Source organism: Podarcis liolepis, assembly GCF_965112155.1.
Source record: "Podarcis liolepis genome assembly, chromosome: 1".
Lineage (NCBI taxonomy): Eukaryota > Metazoa > Chordata > Lepidosauria > Squamata > Lacertidae > Podarcis > Podarcis liolepis.
The window spans coordinates 44,574,033-44,596,459 of record NC_139554.1 but is presented as its reverse complement, the minus strand read 5'-3'; the positions used below and the strand labels follow the sequence as shown (position 1 = coordinate 44,596,459).

Genomic DNA, 22,427 nt, shown 5'->3' with positions numbered 1-22,427 from the left:
TTGTTGTTTTTTTATAATGGTTAAGAAAGTGTGGGTTATGCCAGCCTTGTGAAGTAGCCCAGGAATACTAATAGTGCTGTGGGGAACTGAGAGGAAGTATTTATTTAATACACTGCTTGATTGTAAACAGCAGCAGCACAATCAAAGTGGCTTACAAAAAGATAAAACAAGAAAATCAAGAAAAATGCACAGTGATACTTTAGAAAATACAAAAGTCAAAATATAAACAAATTAAAAGTAGTATATGACTCCCTTGTAGCCCATTGTGGTTATCCCTGGAATTGTTCAGGAGAATTGGGAGAGGCTGTGTGGTCCCTGGGCTGCTGCCTGGATGCAGTAGGGGGGTGGAAGATAAGCTGAGCTCGAATCCTGCCAAGATAGTGGCAATGTAGGTAAGTGTTTCAGATAAATTGGGGAGGGAAGGAAGGAAGGAAGGAAGGAAGGAAGGAAGGAAGGAAGGAAGGAATCATAGAATCATAGAGTTGGAAGAGACCACAAGGGCCATCAAGTCCAACCTGCTGCCAAGCAGGAAACACCATCAGAGCACTCCTGACATATGGTTGTCAAGCCTCTGCTTAAAGACCTCCAAAGAAGGAGACTCCACCACACTCCTTGGCAGCAAATTCCACTGTCGAACAGCTCTTACTGTCAGGAAGTTCTTCCTAATGTTTAGGTGGAATCTTCATTCTTGTAGTTTGGATCCATTGCTCCGTGTCTGCTTCTCTGGAGCAGCAGAAAACAACCTTTCTCCCTCCTCTATGTGACATCCTTTTATATATTTGAACATGGCTATCATATCACCCCTCAACCTTCTCTTCTCCAGGATAAACATGCCCAAGGAAGGAAGGAAAGAAGGAAGGAAAGAGATTTGTCTGGCATGTCTTTGTTTTTGAGAAATCCATACTGAATCTTAGTAATCACAGCATCCTTTTCTAGGTGCTCACAGAACGACAGTTGAATAATCTCTTCTAGGACCTTTCCTGGTATCAAACTCACTGGTCAGTAGTTACCAGGGTTTTCCTCCCCCTCCCACCTTGAAGATGGGGACAGCATTTGCTCACTTCCAGTCTGCAGGAACCCCACTTGATCCCCAAGAATTCTCAGAGATTATAGACAGAGTCTCTGAGATGACATCCACAAACTCCTTTAGTACCCTTGAGTGCAGTTCATCAGGCCCTGGAGATTTGAATTCATTTAAAGTAGCTAGGTGATCCTTTATCATCTCTTTTCCTATCTTGGGCTGCAGTTCCATTCTTGCATTATTAATTCTGATACCACCAGTTTGGGCGCTGCTTTTTTTTTGGGGGGGGGGTAAAGACAGAGACAAAGTAGGTGTTGGGTGTTCCACCTTCTCTCTGTCACCCAATAGCATTTCTCCATCTTTTCCATGCAGACGACCTACTACTTGCTTATTCTTCCTCTTGCTTCGAACATAGCCAAATAAACATTTTAAAATTACCGGTATTTTTAACATCTCTTGCAAGCCTGAGTTCATTCTGAGCTTTGGCCTGCCTGACCTTCTCCCTGCAATTGTTGGCTACTTATGTATACTCTTCCTTTCTTATTTCTCCTTTCTTCAGTTTCTTACACTTCCCCTTCTTACAACTCAGCTCATCTGTAAGCTCCTTATGCATCCACACTGGTTTCTTTCAGTGCTTCCTACATTTTTTTCTTGCTGGAATTGTCTGCCTTTGTGTCTTCGGTATTTCACCTTTAAGAAACTCCCACCCTTCTTGGACTCCCTTCTCTTTGACTATTTCTAACCATGGGATCTGACCCAGTAGTTCCTTAACCTTTTTGAAATCAACTTTCTTAAAGTCCAGAGTGCAAGTCCAACTGCACTCAGTTTTCCCTTGCCTTTGTATAATTAAACACTAGAGGTCATGATCACTTCCTCCTAAGGTTCCCAATACTTTCACTTTGTCAGTCAGTTCCTCCCTGTTAGTGAGGACCAAGTCCAAAAGAGATGACCCCCTTGTTGTTTCTCCCATCTTCTGGGAAGCGCAATTGTCAGTGAGGCAATTGAAGAATTTGTTGGACCTTACATTCTTGGCAGAATTTGCATTCCAACAGATATACCACAGTAGTTCAAGTCACACAACTCTCCTTTTTTAATTTTTGGTAATCTGCTGTTGGAAGGCATCATCCAAGTCTTCAGTTTGGCTTGGAGGTCTATAGCAGTAAGGTGGCTCTTGTTTGCATTTTCTCCATTTTTTTACTCTTTTTTTTTTTACTCTCAATCTGCCTTCCATACACCAAGTCATTGATCTATTCGCAAGTGTACATATCATTTGCATACAATGGTACTCTTCCTCTCTTCCTGTTTGGTCTATCCCATTGGAACAGGTTATACTCCTCAGTTTCTACATTCCAGTCACGAGTCTCAGCCCATGAGGTTTCAGTAATACCTATTAGGCCATATTGGCAACCTTGATTAAGAGCTCAAAGTCTTCTTGCTTGTTACTCATACTCTGCATTAGTATAGAGACAACTGAAATCATGAGACTTTCATCCACACACTGCTACCTCTGTTCCCCTCAGAGTGGCAGGAATCATTCTGTACACTATACTTTCCACTGGCACCTCAGTGTCTTCTGGAGTTTGCAACTACTGTTCTTGCTACTCTGGCCAAGAAATGTCCAAAGTTAGGGCAAGGAATCAGTTTTGCAGCTCCATTTGTGCCCACTCCCCAACTTTGATCTGTGGAACTGGCACTGCTAAAGGTGCCACATAATGCGATTCAGCATTTATAAGAAATCATTTTTTAGTTTAGCAGCAACCATACTTTGGAACTCCCTGCCTTAAAAAACCCCCCAAAAAACCTATGACAACAATTACACATTCAGCAATTACAAATTTAAGAAACAATACAAAAATAATGAAAGTAAGAACAGAATTAGAGATGGGAAGGCCTGGGGGGAACCAGAGAAAACACCAATTTTATTCCTCTTTTTCCTTGTTTTTCCCATTTCCCCGCTCCCCCCCCCCATTTCCCCTGTTTCCCCCTGTTTTATCCTGTTTTTCCCCCAAAAGCTGTTTTTTTTCCAGAAAAATTGGAAAAAAACAGTTTGATATGGTTTGAATATTCCACCCCCCTCATTTCTTCCAGAAAAAAACGGCTTTGAGAAGAAAATAGGGGAGAAAATAACACCCCCACCCCAATTTTTCTGTTTCCCCCCAGGCCTTTCCATCTCTAATCAGAATTACAACCATTTGTAGTACCCTAATACATTAAATACTGACATTCAATATATGCCAGATTTGTTTTGGTTTCTCATACAACTCCCTGGCTAGTGACTCTATGTTTTCTGATACCTGCTTAAAACATTTTTATTTATGCAAACCTACCCAGAAACGTATATTTTGTTGTGTTTTAATTTCTTTTACTGTTAAGTTGAATGATGTTCAAATGTTTTTAACTGTTTCAAACTGTTTTATTTATAATGTACTTGTAAACTGATTACTGTAGAGGTTTTACTATAATCAAGTGGTAGATACATCTTGTTAAGTAAAATAAATAAGTATAATTATTCCAGGGATTTATTTTTATCAGACTTCTCCCCGTTAGCTAATGTGCTGCTATTCTCTCTTTTTTAAAATAATTTTTATTGAGTTTTATCTCTTATAACAATATCTGCAATCATTACATTACATTCAAGTTTCACTTTTCCCCTTTCCCTACTGACTTCCCTCAACTTCTGTCCTTGGTTTATTACCTCTCATATTACAATCTGCTGTTTGTATATACTTCCATATTGTCATACTATAGTGGTACCTCGGGTTAAGAACTTAATTTGTTCTGGAGGTCTGTTCTTAACCTGAAACTGTTCTTAACCTGAAGCACCACTTTAGCTAATGGAGCCTCCTGCTGCTGCCGCGCCGCCGGAGCACGATTTCTGTTCTCATCCTGAAGCAAAGTTCTTAACCCGAGGTAATATTTCTAACCCGAGGTAATATTTCCAGCAGAGTCTGTAACCTGAAGCGTATGTAACCTGAAGTGCATGTAACCTGAGGTACCACTGTATTGTGTTCTTTGTTCTTTACAAATAAAATTGCAAATGTTTATTTAAATCCTGCCAGTGACTCTATTGTGCTGCAATTCTCTACATTGGTGTCAGATTTGTACCCGTTGATGAAAAATTAGGTCCAACCTGAGAACCATGAGAGTCCAAATGACACAGAAATGGACTTGAACTGGAAACACCTTGTTCCATGTGCCTGATGAGCCATAGATGGAAGAGATTAGAGACGGGCAAAGTATTGTCTTTCAACTGCAATTCCCCTTATGTAGAAGATTAGTGGCCCAGCTCATAGAGATGTTATGAAGACAAACCAGATAGGGACTATAAATCCCCATTTGAAGTGCTATATAAGTGATAAATAACAATTATGTCAGCAGCAACCTGCCCATCAACTTCACTCAGAACCCCACCCACAGGAAAGAACAGTTAGGAGAAGTGCTTGGGAATGCTTAGTTCTGATGACGAGGATTATGATCAAACACCTTTCCTACAGGGAATGATGACTGGCATTTCATATCTAGAATGGCTAGATATCTGCAGCATTATTATTTTTTTTAAAACACACACACACATTAAGGGTATAGGAGGCACCTTCTTTTGGACTTTAATTAAAAAAGAGTAATATCACATGAGAAATTAGGTCATAGCTTCCAGCTGAATTCCATGTGACATTTAGAGTGAACAGGAAAGATAAAGGAATTGCATGACTCCTCATAAGATGCACCCGGATATCAACTGGCCAAAGAATGTCCCTAAACCTCTGAGAGCAGAAGACAGGGAATAAATGTCAGCTGAAGCAGGCATCCATCAGTTGTCCAGTTGCTTGAAGCATCAGTGCTGGGTGTTATTTAAAAGTGAAACAAAAGAAAACAAAACAAAACGGTGGGGTATTAAAATGAATTTAATACCCCAAAGAAAAGATACTTCCATAGTGTTGAATTCATTCATTCTTGCTTGCTTGCTTGTTGTTGTTGTTGTTGTTGTTGTTGTTGTTGTTGTTGTGTATTTGCTTTAGGGTCAAATGGTGTTTGTTTAGTTATAATGGAAGAGAGTGGTCCAAAGAGAATTAGCTATTTGGAAATCAGTGACTAACCCTGGAGTAATGGTGGTTAATTCCAGCTTTCAGAGCTTTCATTATTATTTGCTATTGAAAACTGATGCCACTTGGTGATCTGAACATGCCAAGGACATGGAGAATGTGTGCTTCATTCTTTACCCTAGACCAGGGGTTGTCAACCTGGTCCCTACTGCCCACTAGTGGGCATTTTAGGATTCTAGGTGGGCACAAGCTGAATCCTCCTTCCATCGAGTGCTGGTGGGCGGTAAGGAAATTTTGCCATCAAGAAAGATGCATTGGTAGGCGGTAGGTATAAAAAGGTTGATTTCCCTGGCCTAGACAATTACTTATATGTTGTTTTGCAGAATTATTAACCATTGGTTAGCTTGCTGCTCTGCTAGGTACTTGATTATCCAAACACAATTTAATATTCATCCTTTGCTTTGCTTTGCTGTTTTTCAGCAGCTGGAAGAATTTCCTTGCAACTTGCTTACTGTAAGAGTCATACGAATGAGAAACCTTCGCCAAGCTGATGTCTGTGAGTATTCTTCTGTTCCTGTTTCATTTTGCTTTTAGAGTTCACTCGCTCTTGATAGTTTGCACATCTAGCTTCATATGCGCTGCAGGATTTCATAGCTGACAAAATAAATTGCATAGGAAACTGTATTTATATCAGTGCCCAAGTATGGCTTGCTCATAAACTCTTAAGTTGGGTAAGATTTGCACTGTTTGTGGGTGGAAAGGAGAACAGGAGAATAAACTGGTTTGCCTGGTTTGCCTTGCAAAAGATCTGGTGAAAATATGGAACGGGGGAAAGCAGAGTGGTAGGGATTGTTTTGGCTTAGGCTTCAACCTCTACACATTTACCTAGGAGTAAATCCCATTGAATTTAATGGGGCTTATTTCTGAGTTGGCATGCATAGGATTGCACCATTAATCACAAACAGGTAGATCCCACATAGTGATGCTAAAGGCATTTGAGTAGTCCCGAAGTTTATCTGAAATGTCCACCAAATTGGTCTCTTTAATATAAGGAGGTTCCTGAGTAAAGGAGAAAGAGCCCTCAGATATTCTCACAATCACTTTTTCTCAGAGAACTTATATCAGGTCATGTCCAGGCCAGGATTATCTACTCTGACTGGCAATAGCTCTCCAATCTAAGGATGGGGAAGAAATTCAATGCCATTTACATTTAAAACAGCCTTCAAAATTCACACTTATCTGAATCTTGTGCCATTAGTGAAAATGGCAGACAAACAACATTATATTAGTAGAAATTGCTTGCCAAAATGCTTACATTAGTCGAAACTGTGTACAAAAACATGTTTATTAGGAGAAATTCACACTAAAATGCTAAATAATTTTCCTGAGCATCTTTTTAAAAACTGCAAATTGCAGCAGAAATGGGAAGATCAGGTTTTAGGATTGGGAGAACGAGAAACTGAAATAACAGGTATTGGCAGATCCTTCCATCCTTACCAGCGTCTTAAGCAAAGGCCTTTTCCATCACCTGCAACCTAATCTTTCTTTTAACTGAAGATGCTACAAATTGAACCTGAGGAATTGTGCAGGCAAAGCACATGCTCTGCCATTAGGCTATGTCCTCTATCTCAAGAGAGGGGCTCTCCATGAATAAATCAATCTCTAGCCACCTATATGACAGGCATGAATACTGGCCACTGTACTAATGTGGACCTGAAGCCCTCCCTGCTTTATGGAGTAGGGAACTGTCACATAACCCACAGATCTAAGGGATATCTGAGATGTCAATCTCAAATAACCTAAAGTGGTAATTATGGGCTTTGTTTCCTCCTGCCCTTATGGAGAAGTCACCAGAAGCCTGCATCCAGGAGGTAGTGCACCACACGATGTTCAGCCCAATCATATGGAGATATTCAATCCAGTTCTGCATGTCCCTGGGAGCCATTGACACCAAAAGGAAGACTCTATGCATGGAGTACCAGTTTATAAATGTGACATCACTTGCGTGAGGGCAATGCCCATGTAGAATAATTTAGTTGAATGCTGCCCCATAGAACGTGGAGTTGGAAGAGACCCTGAGAATCATCTAACCCAACTCTCTGCTATGCAGAAATCTTCTGCATGGTGAATGACCACCCAACCTCTGCTTAAAAACCTCCAAGGAAGGAGAGTCCACCACCTCCTGTGGGAGTCTGTTCCACTGTCAAACAGCTCTTACTGACAGAAAGTTATTCCAGAATCTCCTTTCTTGTAACTTGAAGCCATTAGTTCAAGTCCTACCCTCCAGAGCAGGAGAAAACAAGCTTGTTCCCTCTTGCATGTGACAGCCCTTGAGATATTTGAAGATATCTATCATATCTCCTCTCAGTCTCCTCTTTTTCCAGGCAAAACATACCCAGCTCCTTCAAGTGCTCCTTCTAAGGCTTGATTTCTAGACCCTTGATCATTTTGGTTGCCGTCCTCTGCCCATGTTCCAGCTTGTCAACATCCTTCTTAAATTGTGGTACCCAGAACTGGATACAGTACTCCAGGTGTGGTCTGACCAAAGCAGACTAGAACAGTGCTATTCCTTTTATTGGGCCATTCTGTTGATGCAGCCTAGGATAACATTGGGTGTTTTTTTTTGGTCTTTGTTTTGTTGCTGCTGCTGCATCACACTGTTGACTCATGTTAAGCTTGTGGTATACTAAGACCCCTAGGTCTTTTTCACATGTGTTACTAGAGAGTCAGGTATTTTATATCTATGCAGCTGGTTCTTCCTGCCTAAATCTAGAACCATACATTTGTCCCTTTTGAAATTCATTTTGTTAGTTTGGGGCCAGTTCTCCAATCTTCTGGTTCCGTCTTCTGCAACATTAGCTACCCCTCCCAGTTTGATGTCCTCTCAGTTCCTTTGTCCATGCTGTTTATAAAGATGTTAAACAATGGCAGGCCCAGGAAAGAACCCTGTGGCACTCCACTTGTCACATTTTTCCAAGGATGAGGAAGAACCATTAGTGAGTACTTAGTTTTGAGTTGAATGTGCTTAAGGACACACAAGTGAGAACCCTGGCTTATCAGGGAGAATTTCCAAGCAAATTCAGTCAAATATATTGAAAAACCCTCTTCAGACTTTTGAGCTAATTGTGCAAGATCCAAAAGAGCAGTTAGTGTGTCACAATACATCGGAGGTGGACCTTGCATGTGAATTCTGTCCCCACCCCCAGCATAACTCTTCATGCGTTAGGCAAACATCTGAACATTGCTACTGTCTTTATAATTTACTTTAGGTTTCTGAAATAAAATAGTAGTTCACAGGGAACAATGTGCATAGGACAGCATGATATAACCACTGAAAACAACAGCAGCTGCAAATATCAATTGTATCTGTAGGATTTATTTCTGTTCTGGACAGGGGACAAATAAGCAAACAAATATGCAGTCTGTTTTCCAATGTTTGTTTTCATTAAAATTCCCTTACATTCCTACTTACAACCCCTCTTCAGACTTTCCCATATGAAAGGCTGACATGCAACCCCTGCCCCCCTCCCACATAAATACAGTTTAGGAACTTCTGAATAGATTTGCAACAAATGTATTTGTCAATATATTGGAAATGGTCATATGAACAGGAGTTGCAGTTGGTTTATTTGCATACCTTTTTGTTTTGGGTGTTCCCAAATTAATGGTTTATGTCTCTGTGATTTTGGTTTAAGTAGCTTGGCATTAATGTTAGGGTGGATACAACAACACTGTCATGAAGCTTCCTACATTGCTTTATATAATGTGGCCACATTATCATAATAAATGAACTGAGATGAGATGCCATGAGCCTTGTGTGGTCCTTCTGTCTCATGTCTTCTTCAGTATTGCTGTAAGGAGAAGTCTAGAAGCATTTGTTTCTGTTTCTGTTTAACCACAGTTTGTCCTTTAATTTGTAAATCAACTAACTGTGGTTGATGTAAATGAATCTGAAACATCATAATGTTGTTTGCGGTGAGCCAATCTGAAACCATGGTTTACCATGACATCCAAATGTAGCCAGTGTTGCCTCTATTTGAATTACCCATCCAACAACATAAGCCAGGACTGCACACTGTAAAATGTAACACTTTCTTGTTGTCAAGGCCAATGAAAAAGGAATAACGTACATCAATTGGTCACAGTGTAGAGATTTATTTAAATTGTTATCTGTGGTAGCTGTCTGCAGTTCAATTCATTTTATATCTAATAAGCTCACAAATTTGTGTTCTGAACTAGGCAGTTATGAGTTTTGCCAACATAATTAGAAAATTGTTGAATGGTTTCATTCAATGACAGGAGTGGGGTTTGAGATGTGTGCCAAAATGATCTCACTTTAGCAAAACCATTTAAGGTGTATTTGCCCTGATTTCCAAACCATGTTTGGGCAAATATTGGAAAGGAGTCTCAACCAAACCCTTTTTCTTTGTTACTTCTGAGTTACTACCATGCAGTGAGGATATGGACAAAATGCAAGCTTTGCAGTTTGTAATGAAGAAATTGAAACTTGTGAGAGGAAAGAATCAGATTTCTGTGCTAATGGCTCCAGATCAAAGTGCATTGAAAGGGACAACAAATGCTGACAACACTACTTATTATGCTATTCTTCTTTTACACAGTAAGCCAGTCTGATTGTTACGTGACCCTCTGGTTACCTACTTCTTCATGTGAAAAAGTGCGGACCAAAACTGTTAATAATAGCAAGAACCCTGTTTGGAATGAAACGTTTTATTATAGGATTCAAAACCAAGTCAAGGTGAGAAATTGAGCTATTCCCCTTTCAGTTGTGCACTGTTCTGAGCTGGCTTTTACAACAAGATAATACTATCACATGTGCATTCTTCTCCTGCTCCTAATACGCTGGTACCTTGGTTTAAGAACAGCTTAGTTTATGAACAACTTGGATTAAGAACACTGCAAACCCGGAAGTGGTGTTTTGGTTTGTGAACTTTGCCTTGGAAGCAGAACATGTTCCACTTCCTGTTGAGTGTGCTCCATTTGTAAACTGAGTCCCCGGCTGCTATGGGAAAGCACACCTTGGTTTAAGAACACTTTGGTTTAAGAACAGACTTCCAGAATGGATTAAGTTCGTAAACCAAGGTACCACTGTCTACAGGATCCTTTGCCTGTTTTTGATTGCAAGACATCTGCATATGTGTGGATGGGCAGTATCCATCAGTAGGGCAATGCAAGCAAGGCTGCATTGCTCTCCTGTCTCCCCAACACAACATGCTGCTACCAGGACTGGGAGGGGCAGGAGCAGTGGAGCTTGGCATGTTGTGGGTGAAACACTGACAACCTCCACTTGGCTCTGTTGCCCAGTCTGCACCATCCTGAGTTCCTGGTTGTCTTGCCACCCCCCCCCTTTGGTACTGGCAGCAGGCCATGACACTGGGAAGATGGGAGAGCAATGCAGTCCCGCCCATGGCACCCCACTGACTGCTATTGTGTTTGTGCAAGGCATCACTGGAGGGAGAGGCGCAAGGTGTGGGGAACTCAGCACTGTGCAGATACATAATGCCAGGCTTAAGGGAATCCAATCCTCCTCCCTCATGGCAGACTGCCAGTAATGGAAAAAAACAAGAAGGTATTTTATTCAATATTCACAGAGATGTAGGACGTTGCCTCTTAGATAATGGCATTGCTCTGAGTAAAAACCCCATCCCCTCCATCTCTCGTATTATACATCATCCCTGCGTCGGCTGATCTGTGCTTTCTGCCTCTGAGCTTTCTATTCTCCTACTTTCCATGCCCGCCAGGTCCTGGGAGAGGGGGGATCTGGAATGCTTTCTAAAGGCGCTGAGTCTGTCATCTGTTTCTCTCCTAGTGCTTCTTCTTCCTCCTGCTCCTCCCCCAATATTTCCCAGCTTCTCCCCTCTGCAACCTCTGAACTATGACCTTCAGCAAACCACTCTTGTAAATCTATATTGTCTCCCTCTTCTCTGGGAAGTGCACCATTCCTCCGATGTCCAGTCCCTGACAATACTGGTTAAGTGTGTAAGATTGGCTGTGCTGCACAGCACTGAGGTCTCTCTCCCCTTGCCCCTGTTCCTCCAGTAATCTTCAGTCATGTGCTGTGTTCAAAAGCCAGGGAAGCAATGAAGTCTCATCTACATTGCCACACAACTGGACACTGCTGCCCATAACGCTTCTTCTTTGCCTAAATGGAGGATGGCATTTGTGGAGAAACTAGAGTACATATTGCATTTATTGGTTTGTCCACTGTTGCCTCGGACACTGCCTGTCACTAGTGTGTGACCTTTGGAAGGTTGCCCAGAAGTGAATGACACCCTGAGAGTGGAAAAAGGTTTCCTACTCCAGACTTAGAAGACGATTCCAAGTACCTCACTGCTCTTATGGTTGGCATCTGTCTTGGGAGACAACGGAAAACTGTAGCTTTGGGGTGAAGTCCTACCATTGTAGTTATAGTGCCTGATGTGGCTGTACAGAACGATATGGGAGAGACATGGTTTTTTTTGCAGGTGGGGCAGATGAAGGCTGCTTTTATAGACACAGATTATATCCTGCATCTAATATATTTAACTGATTCTCACAGAATTTGTTAGAGATGTCTGTCTTTGACGAAGATCTTTTCACTCCAGATGAGCTCCTCTTCACTATATCCTTTGATGTTGCTCGGCTTCCACTTGGTGAAAGAGTTCTCATGTATTTTAAGTCTGAACCACAGGTGAGATCTGAACACCACGTTGGCTTGTAAAAACAAGATACTGTTGTGAATTTGTGGGCACTAGACCTCTATAATGTTTTACTATGTGTTTTTTAAATGTGTTGTAAGCTGCTCAGAGTAGATGGGGAAACACAGCCAGATGGGTGGAGTATAAATATTATCACCACCGCCACCACCACCACCATTATGTCCAGATGAAGCTAGTGTTCAATTTTAATCAATGCTTGGAGTGTTAAGACTTTGTGCTAGACACTTTTACTCCCTTGGAATCAGCAAGAATTTAAAGCTAATTAAGCTAGGCTAATATTTCTGTGTTGAGGTGATAGGCTTGGGTGATGAGCCATTAAGAAGAACAAAGGATCAAGGGATTCCTTGTGAGGAAGCAAATCTCAGTATAGCCAGTATTGAACTGGATGAGCCAATGGTCTGACTCACTATAAGGCAGAACCCTATGTTCCTATGTGTGTCCCCCAGCAACTCTGCAATGTGACAATTTTAATTTCAGAAAGAAAGGAATTGTGTGCAACCATTTCTTCTTTTTCCTTTTCTTTCTTCTTGGAAATAGAAACAAGAAGAGCTGGAAATTGAATTTTTGGTGGAACCTGCGTAAGTATGTCAAACGCTTAAATTTTCTACATTGCTTTCACTTTTAAAATAACGTAAAAATAAAATGTGCATTTATTTCAAATAAATAAATATAATTATCAGGTGCAGAATTAAGGCAAAGGTAAATTAATAATGAGGATAAGAATTCCTGACCTTAGTATACAAAGATACAGGCAGTTATAGAGCCAAAAGAGAGCTACACAAACTCAGAATGTAGCCAGACTTAATTTTTGAATCTGAAATTTGGGTTTTTCTGCTGCATTTCAGTCTTCCCCATTTTGATTTTAAATTTTGTTTGGATTCCAAAGACAATAAATAAATTTTGTTGAGAAATGTTAGGACAAAAGTGTTCTATGTATTAACTCAAAAGCATACTATAGAACGACCTTACTGAAGTTAAGAAGCAGGAAGAATATCTGCTGTAAAGATGAATGTGCTACCTAAAATGTTGTTTTTATTTCAAACAATCCCAGTTAACAGTGAGGTGGGACAATTCAAAGATTGGCAAAAAACATTATTGAAGTTTAACATGGGGGGGGGACACACACACCAAGAATTAAATATAAACTACTTACAGATACAAAGGAAAGAGGTGGATTCTCGCTGCCAGATTTGAAATTATACTACAAGGCATCCTGCCTCTGCTGGCTGAGGGACTGGATATTATTGGAGAACACAGATTTATTAGATCTAGAAGAATATGATAATTGAAGTTAAGAAGGTTTGAGTCTGGTCAGCATTACCTGAGAATCTGATACATGTCCCCTTGAGTTGTGTGATGGAAGAAAGGTGGGATATAAATGTATACAATGCTGCTGAATTAGTTGGATAAAAATGGAAAATTTGGTGAGCAAACTGAGCAAAACTGTTTGGTTGAAAACATAGTTATCGCTAGTAGGTTTCAGCTTTACTCACAACATTATTATCACCAACATGAATATTGCTTACAAATGTTCCCTTCGTTCCCACCCCCCACTCTTTCTCACACAGGGAAGGATGCCTCACTTCCATCTCCTATAAACAGATGGTTGGTGCTGATCTCTTGCTTGAAGGATACTGGACCCAAATGACCTTTTCTCTCCCTCCCAAAGAGGTGATCAGCACCGACCATCAGATTGGTTAAGAATTATCTGTGCAGGCACAAAGCCAGAATTCACTTGATCTGGGCAATTTTACCCTTTAAGAATTCCATGATTAATAAAAATAGATTTCTAAGACATCAAACCTCCAGAAAAGTTATAATTGACTGTCATTGACTTTATGTAACATGGAGCCATATGGCTTGATCCTGAAAATGTAAGGAATCTGGATGGGAAGCAGCACAAGTATTGGCCATCCACCTCTGCTGTATTGTTTTGGTGTTCATGCCTACATTTACCAGACTAGAGTATGCTGGAGCCCTCAAGAAGCAGCAACCATATTGCAACTTAAAAGTAAGAATTGGGCTACAATTTAGGTTCATGGAAGCTAAAGCAGTGTTAAAACTCTAGGGTAAATGGATCTGTTGCATTTTCTTTGAAGGGAGCCCATTATTTAGGATCAGACTGGAAAGAAACTTTTGTTTGCCCTGTACCTATACTCTTATATTTGTTTCCTAGGCCTGGCCCACCTGAAACCATCATAACAAATGGCGTCCTAGTGGTAATTTTTTATTTCTGCAATTTATCAATGCTGATAATACCTGTGTGATCTAAGAAACTATTGGTTCCTAGCTCAACTGCTGAGAGCACTCTGCTACATCAGCCTCAAATGTGTTAAATTTTACTACCTAAAAATGGAGCTGAATCTTTCAGTAAAAAAGATCTCTCTTCTCTCTTTGGCGATCACGCGTAGCCGAGTAAGATTGTCTTCCATAAACACAGTTTTAACAATGAGTCCGTAAGTGACTGTGGAGGCCAATTCTGGATCCACACATCCTTCCACAGTGGGGACATTGGTTATGACGAGCGCCAATGACTGCTGGACAAATTACTGACTAATATGCTCCAGTGTGGTTATCAAGATTATACCTCAACGCAGGCTTCAAGGAAGGAAACCAAGGTGCAAAATCAACACTCAAGCCCTTCAAAATCCCATTAAGTGGGATTGCTTCCAAACAACTCTTAAGGACCACCTGCTTCTAGTAAAAAATATAGAGGGGGAGGATACAAAATTCCAGAAATTTGAATAACGAATATAAGAACTCTGTAACATAATAACTAAAGCAGATACCAAAAGTCAAAATAACATTTCCACAACATATGGAGAACCATACAATAATATGGATATAATGAAACCCCCTCTATACAGTACATGGGTTGTGCTTATGCTTCTTCAATGCTGCTCTTTAGATAACTAAAATACTAATATACAATCTTCCTAATGTTCGTCAGTCAGATTTTCTGGAATGCCAATGCCAAACACATTTCAGCTTGGCAGCCTTCTTTAGTAGCATATTTTCTTACGCTACGTCTTCTAAGAGTTCAGCCAATTGATATCCAAATGTTGTTTGAGACAGGGTTAAAATTCAACATCTTCAGTAAGTACAGGTTTGCAAAAAATTACAATGATCAGTGTAAAATTATAATGCCCAATAGTAATTGAAGGTTCCTATATTGGCTTTTAACCGTACTCAAACAAGAGTGATATTTGAATATAAATTAGCTGAACCTCAAGTATAACATGCAGTGTAACAAAAACTGCCAATTCCAGCTGATCCCTGTTAATTTTGTTTGTTGCTCATTTCTGCTACAGTGTCGTGAGGTTTGCGAATTGAAAGCAGAGGTGGACCAGAAGAAGCCCCGTAAATCAAGTGAGTTTATTTGTGTTGTGGCAAAGAAGGGGGATTTATTAACCTCTGATACTGATATACAGACTAAACCAGACCCAATGCAAGTAAGTCTAGCAAATTCTGCTTTCCTCAGTCACTTCACCACCATGGAAGTGCTTTCTGAAAGCTGAGAAACACAAGAAGAAGGTAATAGACCCTACTTGAAAAAATTGTGATCTTTCATTGGAGGGCAATGCTACATTTCCATAGGAACAGCAATAAAAAAAGGGGGGGAGGATCTTGTAGTTCGGAATGAATGGCTGCTATAGTATTACAAGCTAGAGTAGAGCAATCATTTTCCTTTACCCTATTGACTTTTGCCTGAAAATGTCATGCTCCAGCTTCCCAAACTGTCCCAGGTTTCAGATTTCAAAACAGCAATTCAGCCTGCTAGGCATATTTAGCAGGCCTGGGACACTCACTAGACAGTAAGGAGGAGCTGAGAGAAAAGTGGGGCAAAGTCACATGAGAAGGGCAGTTGGACCACTGCTCACTCAGTAGTGGGTACAGCCCATCTTTATGAGCACATTACAATATTCTAGCCTCTTTGTGGGCATTTCACTAACATTATAGAGGAGAACAAATGAGAACAGCATTGTCTGTGCAGCCCTCACTGTGAGGGTTGCAAAGGTACCTTTGTGCACAAGTGCCAAAGCGTCTGGGAAGTTGTTTTTGCTTTATGAGGTACTTTCCAGTCATTATGGTGCTGATACTATTATTACTTGCAAGCTGAGAGCCAATCAGGCCAGTGCATTATTGCTGTTCCAAAATGGAGGTGTACTAAAGATGGGATACAGTGACTTGAAGGAGGCTGTCCAGAACCTGGCTGCGTTGTGGGGAGGGGATGAGCAGAATGTTTTTGCTATGCCATACTGGAGTGTGAAGTGGAGGGTGGATATAAGAAGAGGGTAATAAGAGCCTGCTGAATTGGGCCAGTGGCCCTTCCAGTACTGCAACCTGTTCTCACAGTGGTCAACCAGCTGCCAATGGGAAGCCTGCAAGCAGGACCTGAGTGCGACGGCACTCTCTGTTTCTGCAGTTTCCATTTACTGGTATTCAGAAGCATGCTTCCTTCAACTGTGGAGGTAGAACATAACCCTCAGTTATGTGCCCTGCCTTTTTCCTGCCCCCTTCTTCAACTAATGAGCAAGATGATTTACCTGAATTCTATCTGCTTGGACAAAAACAATAGACAACAGCAAATCTGAAGGAGGCTTGCAGTATTATAATTTTCTTTTCTCTTTTGGTGGTCAAGCAAGTGTTCATGAACATAATGCAACACTTTCCTCCAGACCGAAATTAGTTTTCCAGCATAATACCTGGTAATACCATGGTAGCCCTGAAGACAGATGCACGTTGTCAGATCCATTTAAAGCAGGGATAGGGAACTGGGGCCCTTCCAGTGTTGTTGGCTAATGACCAGGGATAATGGGAGATCCAACAGCACCTGGAGGGCCACAGGTTACCCATCCTTGATTTAATGACTAATCCTAGTCCACATGTTGGAGAACTTCGCAGTGCGCTTTCCTCCTGATGTGCTGAGTGGTTTGAGAGCTAATGCTTTCCCTTTCCCAAGTGGTTTCTTTTAAAATTAAATGTGTTCATCCAAAATTGTTCATTGTGAAAACAAATGCAATGGCAGGTTTCTCTTCATGCTTTGTCCCCTGTCTTTAGAGAAAGACCTTGCACTTTCAGTGAAAGGTTCCTGCGAAGGCACTCACTGTTTTAAAATGGGTTCGGATGCTCTCATTATACCGCCATGCCCCACTACGTTCCACTATGTCAAGTACAAGGATCCTGCAATGGACATTATGCTACCAAAGAAGAAACACTATAATCCTGTAAGTCAACTGATTTTAATAATTGAAACCATAAAAGTTTCCCTTCAGAAGAAAACAGTACAAGGTTTTTCTGACCAGGATGATCAGGTGGGATTCAGCGAAATTGTTGCATGCACAGAAAAAGATCTGCTGGCACTATGGGACATTTCCTCCTTGCCTCCCTCCTCTGCACCTCCCCACGCCCTAAATCTGCTCTGGATGGTGAGGGAACCAAAGAATAGGTTTGGGGGATACAGGAGAAGGAGAGGTGAGGAAGTCATGTTGTGCTACTGGACCCCATTCTGTGTGCATACCCTATTTAGTGCTGCATTCAATTTCACCCAATATTTCTCCTTTTCCTCAGATTACATGTTCTTATAGCACCAAAACCAACGTTCTACCTGTCATGTTGAATTCCCTGCCCGTGGGAGAGAAAGTACCAATAGTGGAGGTGAGTGCCATTTTTCAGTAGTAGCATTCTGAAAGTATTAAACCAGTAGAAAATAATTCCTAGACTGAGTTGATATGGCAACAACTATGGTGGAAAACAAGGATGGCTCATTACAATCAAACCCTGAGGTAATTCTACCTGCCTCCCCAGAACTTGAGGATTCTGGGAAGCACTTTATAGGTTCCTATTGAAGAGGCGACCTTTTCTTCTTGAAGCAAGCTTGCTTCTGTCCACTCGAAATCCCATGGGAATCCCATGGGAATGGCATAAGACATTCTGGGTGCTTCCATTGTTCTACCTTGTGGAATGTATGAATGAACGAACTCCGAAGGATTAAAATGTAGTCCCTTTTAATAGTAACTTTTATAAGACTTGGTTCATACCAGGGCTGAGTCCAAAGGTTAATGCTTCAGATTATAAACTAACTGGGGCCCAGAGGCTAGGTATAGTTTCAGTAGTGGTCTTTGTGATAAGGAGGAACCATGAAGATGCCCTCCAGACTCTGTAGCTGCATTGCTGCAGCTTAACTGCTTAGGGCAGGGCTGCAGTAAGATGGCAGATGACACCCACCTTTCTGTACAGCAACAAGTTTCAAGTACTTTTTGTCATCAAGCGCTCTGCCTGTTTTCTCCTTTGAGCTTTGACACAAGAACTTTCTGGATTATTTCTATTTTAGGAAAAGCTAACAACCTCCAACTTTTTTTGAAGTGTACAAGTCTCAGCTATCGCCACAGGGGTGCTGTTACATTGAAATGGGTGGGGGCAATCGCAATCCACATCTGCAAATAAACCTTCCCTGGGCAATCTCTCACACAGAGGTCCCCACACTCCCTTACATAGTTGGAATATATAAGGAGGAGAAGTTGAGAATTATGAGATGGATTGAAAAGCAAATTGGGATAGAGGGCATCAGTTACATCACAAAACAAAATACAACCTGGAATTCCTCCTCCCCAAGAGAAAATGATGTGTGCACATACACTTTTTTTGTCTGGGTAACAAAAATTAAAATCTATAGAAGGAAACCATTGGGCCAGAGTATTTTTAAAACAACAACAACACAACAACTGGGATATCAACTCTGTATGTGTCACATTTGCAAGGCAGCAAAAAGTAAGCATGCACTCTCTTGGGAAGGGGGAGGGGCACGCAAAATTGTTTCTCCATCCCATGTGAATATATTGATTAAGTCTCTGAGTAAATGTAAGTGATTTCACAAGTGCTTTTTAACTTTAACCAGCAGCAAACAGTATTGTGGTGTGCTGCAAGTAGTAAATGCCACAAGTATGCATGGTCCCACTGACCTAAAGCCATACCCTGCTCCCCGTAGGGAAGCACATCTAAGCCATATTCATGCAAAACTGGCTGCAAGTTGTGGGCTGAAATTGACCTGAAGCCGCATCGTGTCCCCTTCCCAGTGTGAGGCAGGAAAAGGAGAGCAGCTTACATATTCAGGTTGAAAAAATACAGCCATTTCTAGTCAGTTTTGCATGTGTGCGTTCACCCCATTTCTCCATCAATTTGTGGTTTGTTTGTTGTTGTTGTTTAAAAAAACTGTACTAAAATCCAAATTTAAATATGTATTTATTTCAATGTAAATATATTGTATCCAAAAATGCACACTTTAACATGTGTTTGTTTGTTTGTTTGTTTGTTTGTTTGTTTGTGTGTGTGTGTGTAAAGGTAAAGGTGCCTCTGACCGCTGGGCCAGTTGCGGACCACTCTGGGGTTGGGCGCTCATCTCGCTCTATAGGCCAAGGGAGCTGGCATTTGTCCGCAGACAGCTTCCGGGTCATGTGGCCAGTTTGTGTGTGTGTGTGTGTGTGTGTGTGTGTGTGTGTGTGTCTGAGAACCATAATTATGAGGATTGAGAATAATTATGTTCTGATCTTCGCATTAGTCTAGGAGGTGCAGATCAAGTTCATTCACAGTAGAGTTCTCAGAAATTCAGTTCCTTAAGCAATCTGTGGCCACTATGTGGAGCCATTTTCCAGAGTTTTTTCTTCCTGTGAGGAATACCATATTATCTTATGGTAGCCTGTTTATGTGAAGTGGCTCACCACATAATCAGGACAGCTTTCTCCACAACAGTGTAAACATCTCAAAAAATAAAAAAAAGTATTGCCAGTGCTGAAGTAATATTTAATCACAACTTCAGTCAACTTCTGTGTGTGAGAGAGAGGGTGGGGTTTTTACATCTGGTCCTTCACTTCAGACAATTGGAATGAGAGTTGTTGTTGTTGTTGTTGTTGTTTAGTCATTTAGCTGTGTAGTAATATTAAATTATGATTGCCCTATGTGACATTTACTTCCTGCTTTTCAGAAGAAAAAGTACAATTTGCACGTGCAAGTAGATGACTGGTAAGTATCCTTAATGATTAATTTTTTGTAGTGACAATATGAAATAAGTTGCCTCTCATAATTTTGTATGCTCTTATGTGGTTTTCCCCCCAATCAATCAATCAATCAATCATTTATTGCATTTGACTAAAAGCCATTACAAATCCAGTTACAAGTGGTTTTTTGAGGGGGGAAAGGTATTTAAACACCACATTTGATCTATGACAGTTGCCAGAACATGATTAGAATATTGTGTTCTGTTAAGTTGTGCGCGAACATATCAGACGACACAGCAATTCTTCCAAAGCAGCTCTTTATTTGTAAGCTGGAACAGAACTGATCTGAGGAGCTCAGTCAGCCTGCTTATATAGAGCTCCAGAACAATGTAACTGTTGCCATTTTCTAAAACTATCCAATCACTGAACATCACTTTCGATCCTTCATTTGCATAACTATCTACAGTATCCCCCCGCTGGCCCAGGGTGAGAACTTCAGTACATAACATATTCATTTTATTAGCCTGATAAAGCGAATCCAGGGAATATGACATGCAACACAGGGTAATGTTTCAGAGCAATCCTAACACCCCACTTCCTGCCAAGTAAATAATGCTGTCATTTTAAGATTTGTTTAGAATGGCATCTGCCATACTTGTGTCTATTATCTTTGACTGAAGCTATGGTTTTACTGTGAAACTGCAGTTTTAACGGCAAGCTACCTTGTTTATTTATTAATTAAATTTATATACCCTCCTACCCCAAAAGATTTCAGGGCAGTTCACAGAATAAAATACAAAACAAAACAAAACAAAAATAAAACAAAAGTAAATCATGTGTGATGTGCAGTCATCAGAAAATAAAAATATTCTTATAAATTTTAAAAGTTATATAGACAATAAAACAGTATTCTAAAAAACCTTTCTGGGCATTCAGTATGATATTGTGTGAAATAGCCTCAACACACATTAGGCTATGTGTCTATCTATGCCAAATAAACTCAAATAACCCAATTTTATTAATAACGTGGACAGCAAACAACTTACAAAAGCAGGTGATCAAATACTTAGCTGTATAGAAGTTTGACTATGAGCAAGATAAAATAAATGTTATGGAATGGCAGTAAACAAAGCTAAGTGGGGGCTCCTTCCCCCCTCCACCTTCTGCTGAAATTGGCCTAAACAGGATTAGGATTCAGCATTAATGCCTGATAAAAATACTAAGGTTTAATCAGTTTCTCAACAATGTGAAAAGTAGACCAGTTTTAAATATGGAGACCAGGGGCCAATCTATCAAATAACACAATGCGCAGTTGGGGCAGGACAATAACTGAATTGTCTATGGTTATTTCCCACAATATGATGCTGAATGATCCCAAGCAGTAATCTATTCTGTTATATTTCTGCTTGATAAAATCCTAAGATTTCTCATATATTTGGATAAGATATCTATATATAATGCCTGTGTATGTTCTAGTCATTGTTCCTGCCCAGCAGACCTCGATGTGCGCTTGGGATATGACATATGCCCACAGGAAGAAGAGTTCTTACACAAACGGAGGAGACATGTTGCTCAGGCTCTGAAGCAGGTTCTCCAACTAAATTATGACTTGCAAGATCATGAGGTATGTGAAATGGGATGCTGATTTATGCTAAGGGTGAATTTATTATCATGTGGAATTTATTATCTTGCCACATTCCACCTTTGTAATTGCGAGACCATTGTATTTTATGTTCTTCTTCTTCTTTGGCGATCACTCGTAGCCGAGTAACATTGTCTTCCATAAACACAGTTTTAACAATGAGTCCATAAGTGACTGTGGAGGCCAATTCTGGATCCACACGTCCTTCCAGTGGGAACATTAGTTCCCAGGCGGGAGTTGATCACGGTGTGGATTTGCCAAGCGTGCCTTCCTCTTAGCACGTTTCTCCCTTGCGTCCTGAGTTTGAGTGTCTTCAAAGCCCATGACACCTTTGGTAAAGGCTGTTCTCCAATTGGAGCACTCGCCGGCAAGTGTTTCGCAATTTTTGTCCAGTGCTGGTGTTTTGGTGTACTGGTGCATTCATTGTTTCCAGCAGTTGACTGAAATATCTTACAAGTAGCTGCCTATGTTGTATAAAGCATCTCTGGCCATCATTTCACCACCTTAGAATTTCCAACCGGGGTAATGCCACCCACTGCCAACTGTGAATGCAATATTCTAATTCTTGGCTTACCGAATGGTATGCACCATGTATCACTGCCCTAAAAATGTGTGGGGTTTTTAAATTTTTTGAAGGGAGATAAAAGCACATTAACTAAATAAATTGGATTGGCCACATTCTACAATAGCTTAAGCCAGTGATGGGGAAGTGGATATTTAAGTGTCCTGGTACCCACACAGCCAATCAGCCTGTCATCAGGGTTTAAAAAGCACAAGCTGGTTATCTAGGTTTGCAAAGTAACACGCATTGAGCTATGCAAGTCCCAGCTATCAGCTGATCCTCAGGGCTTGAGCTATGCAAGCCCTAACAACTGGCAGTTTGCCAGGACTAACACTAGCCAAGACCTGTCATTATGGCTTAGGCTATAATCCTAAACACGTTTCTCCACTGAGCTAAAATAGTTACAGATATCTTTGTCAAGCAGGCCAACTTTATTCTTCCAGGGTTTAGCT

At 40.8% G+C, this 22,427-nt stretch overlaps 1 protein-coding gene across 1 annotated transcript in view; it reads left to right on the top strand.

Annotated features, from left to right (window-relative positions):
- LOC310708516 (cytosolic phospholipase A2 epsilon-like) overlaps positions 1-22,427 on the top strand; it is a 43,761-nt gene that overhangs the window by 4,437 nt on the left and 16,897 nt on the right. The window contains exons 3-12 of the mRNA XM_083506898.1: positions 5,545-5,617; positions 9,681-9,817; positions 11,618-11,749; positions 12,315-12,355; positions 13,954-13,996; positions 15,089-15,146; positions 16,839-17,005; positions 17,349-17,435; positions 19,759-19,796; positions 21,248-21,395. Coding sequence (XP_083363024.1) covers positions 5,545-5,617; positions 9,681-9,817; positions 11,618-11,749; positions 12,315-12,355; positions 13,954-13,996; positions 15,089-15,146; positions 16,839-17,005; positions 17,349-17,435; positions 19,759-19,796; positions 21,248-21,395 — 924 coding nt within the window. The remainder of the gene's footprint in view (positions 1-5,544; positions 5,618-9,680; positions 9,818-11,617; positions 11,750-12,314; positions 12,356-13,953; positions 13,997-15,088; positions 15,147-16,838; positions 17,006-17,348; positions 17,436-19,758; positions 19,797-21,247; positions 21,396-22,427) is intronic.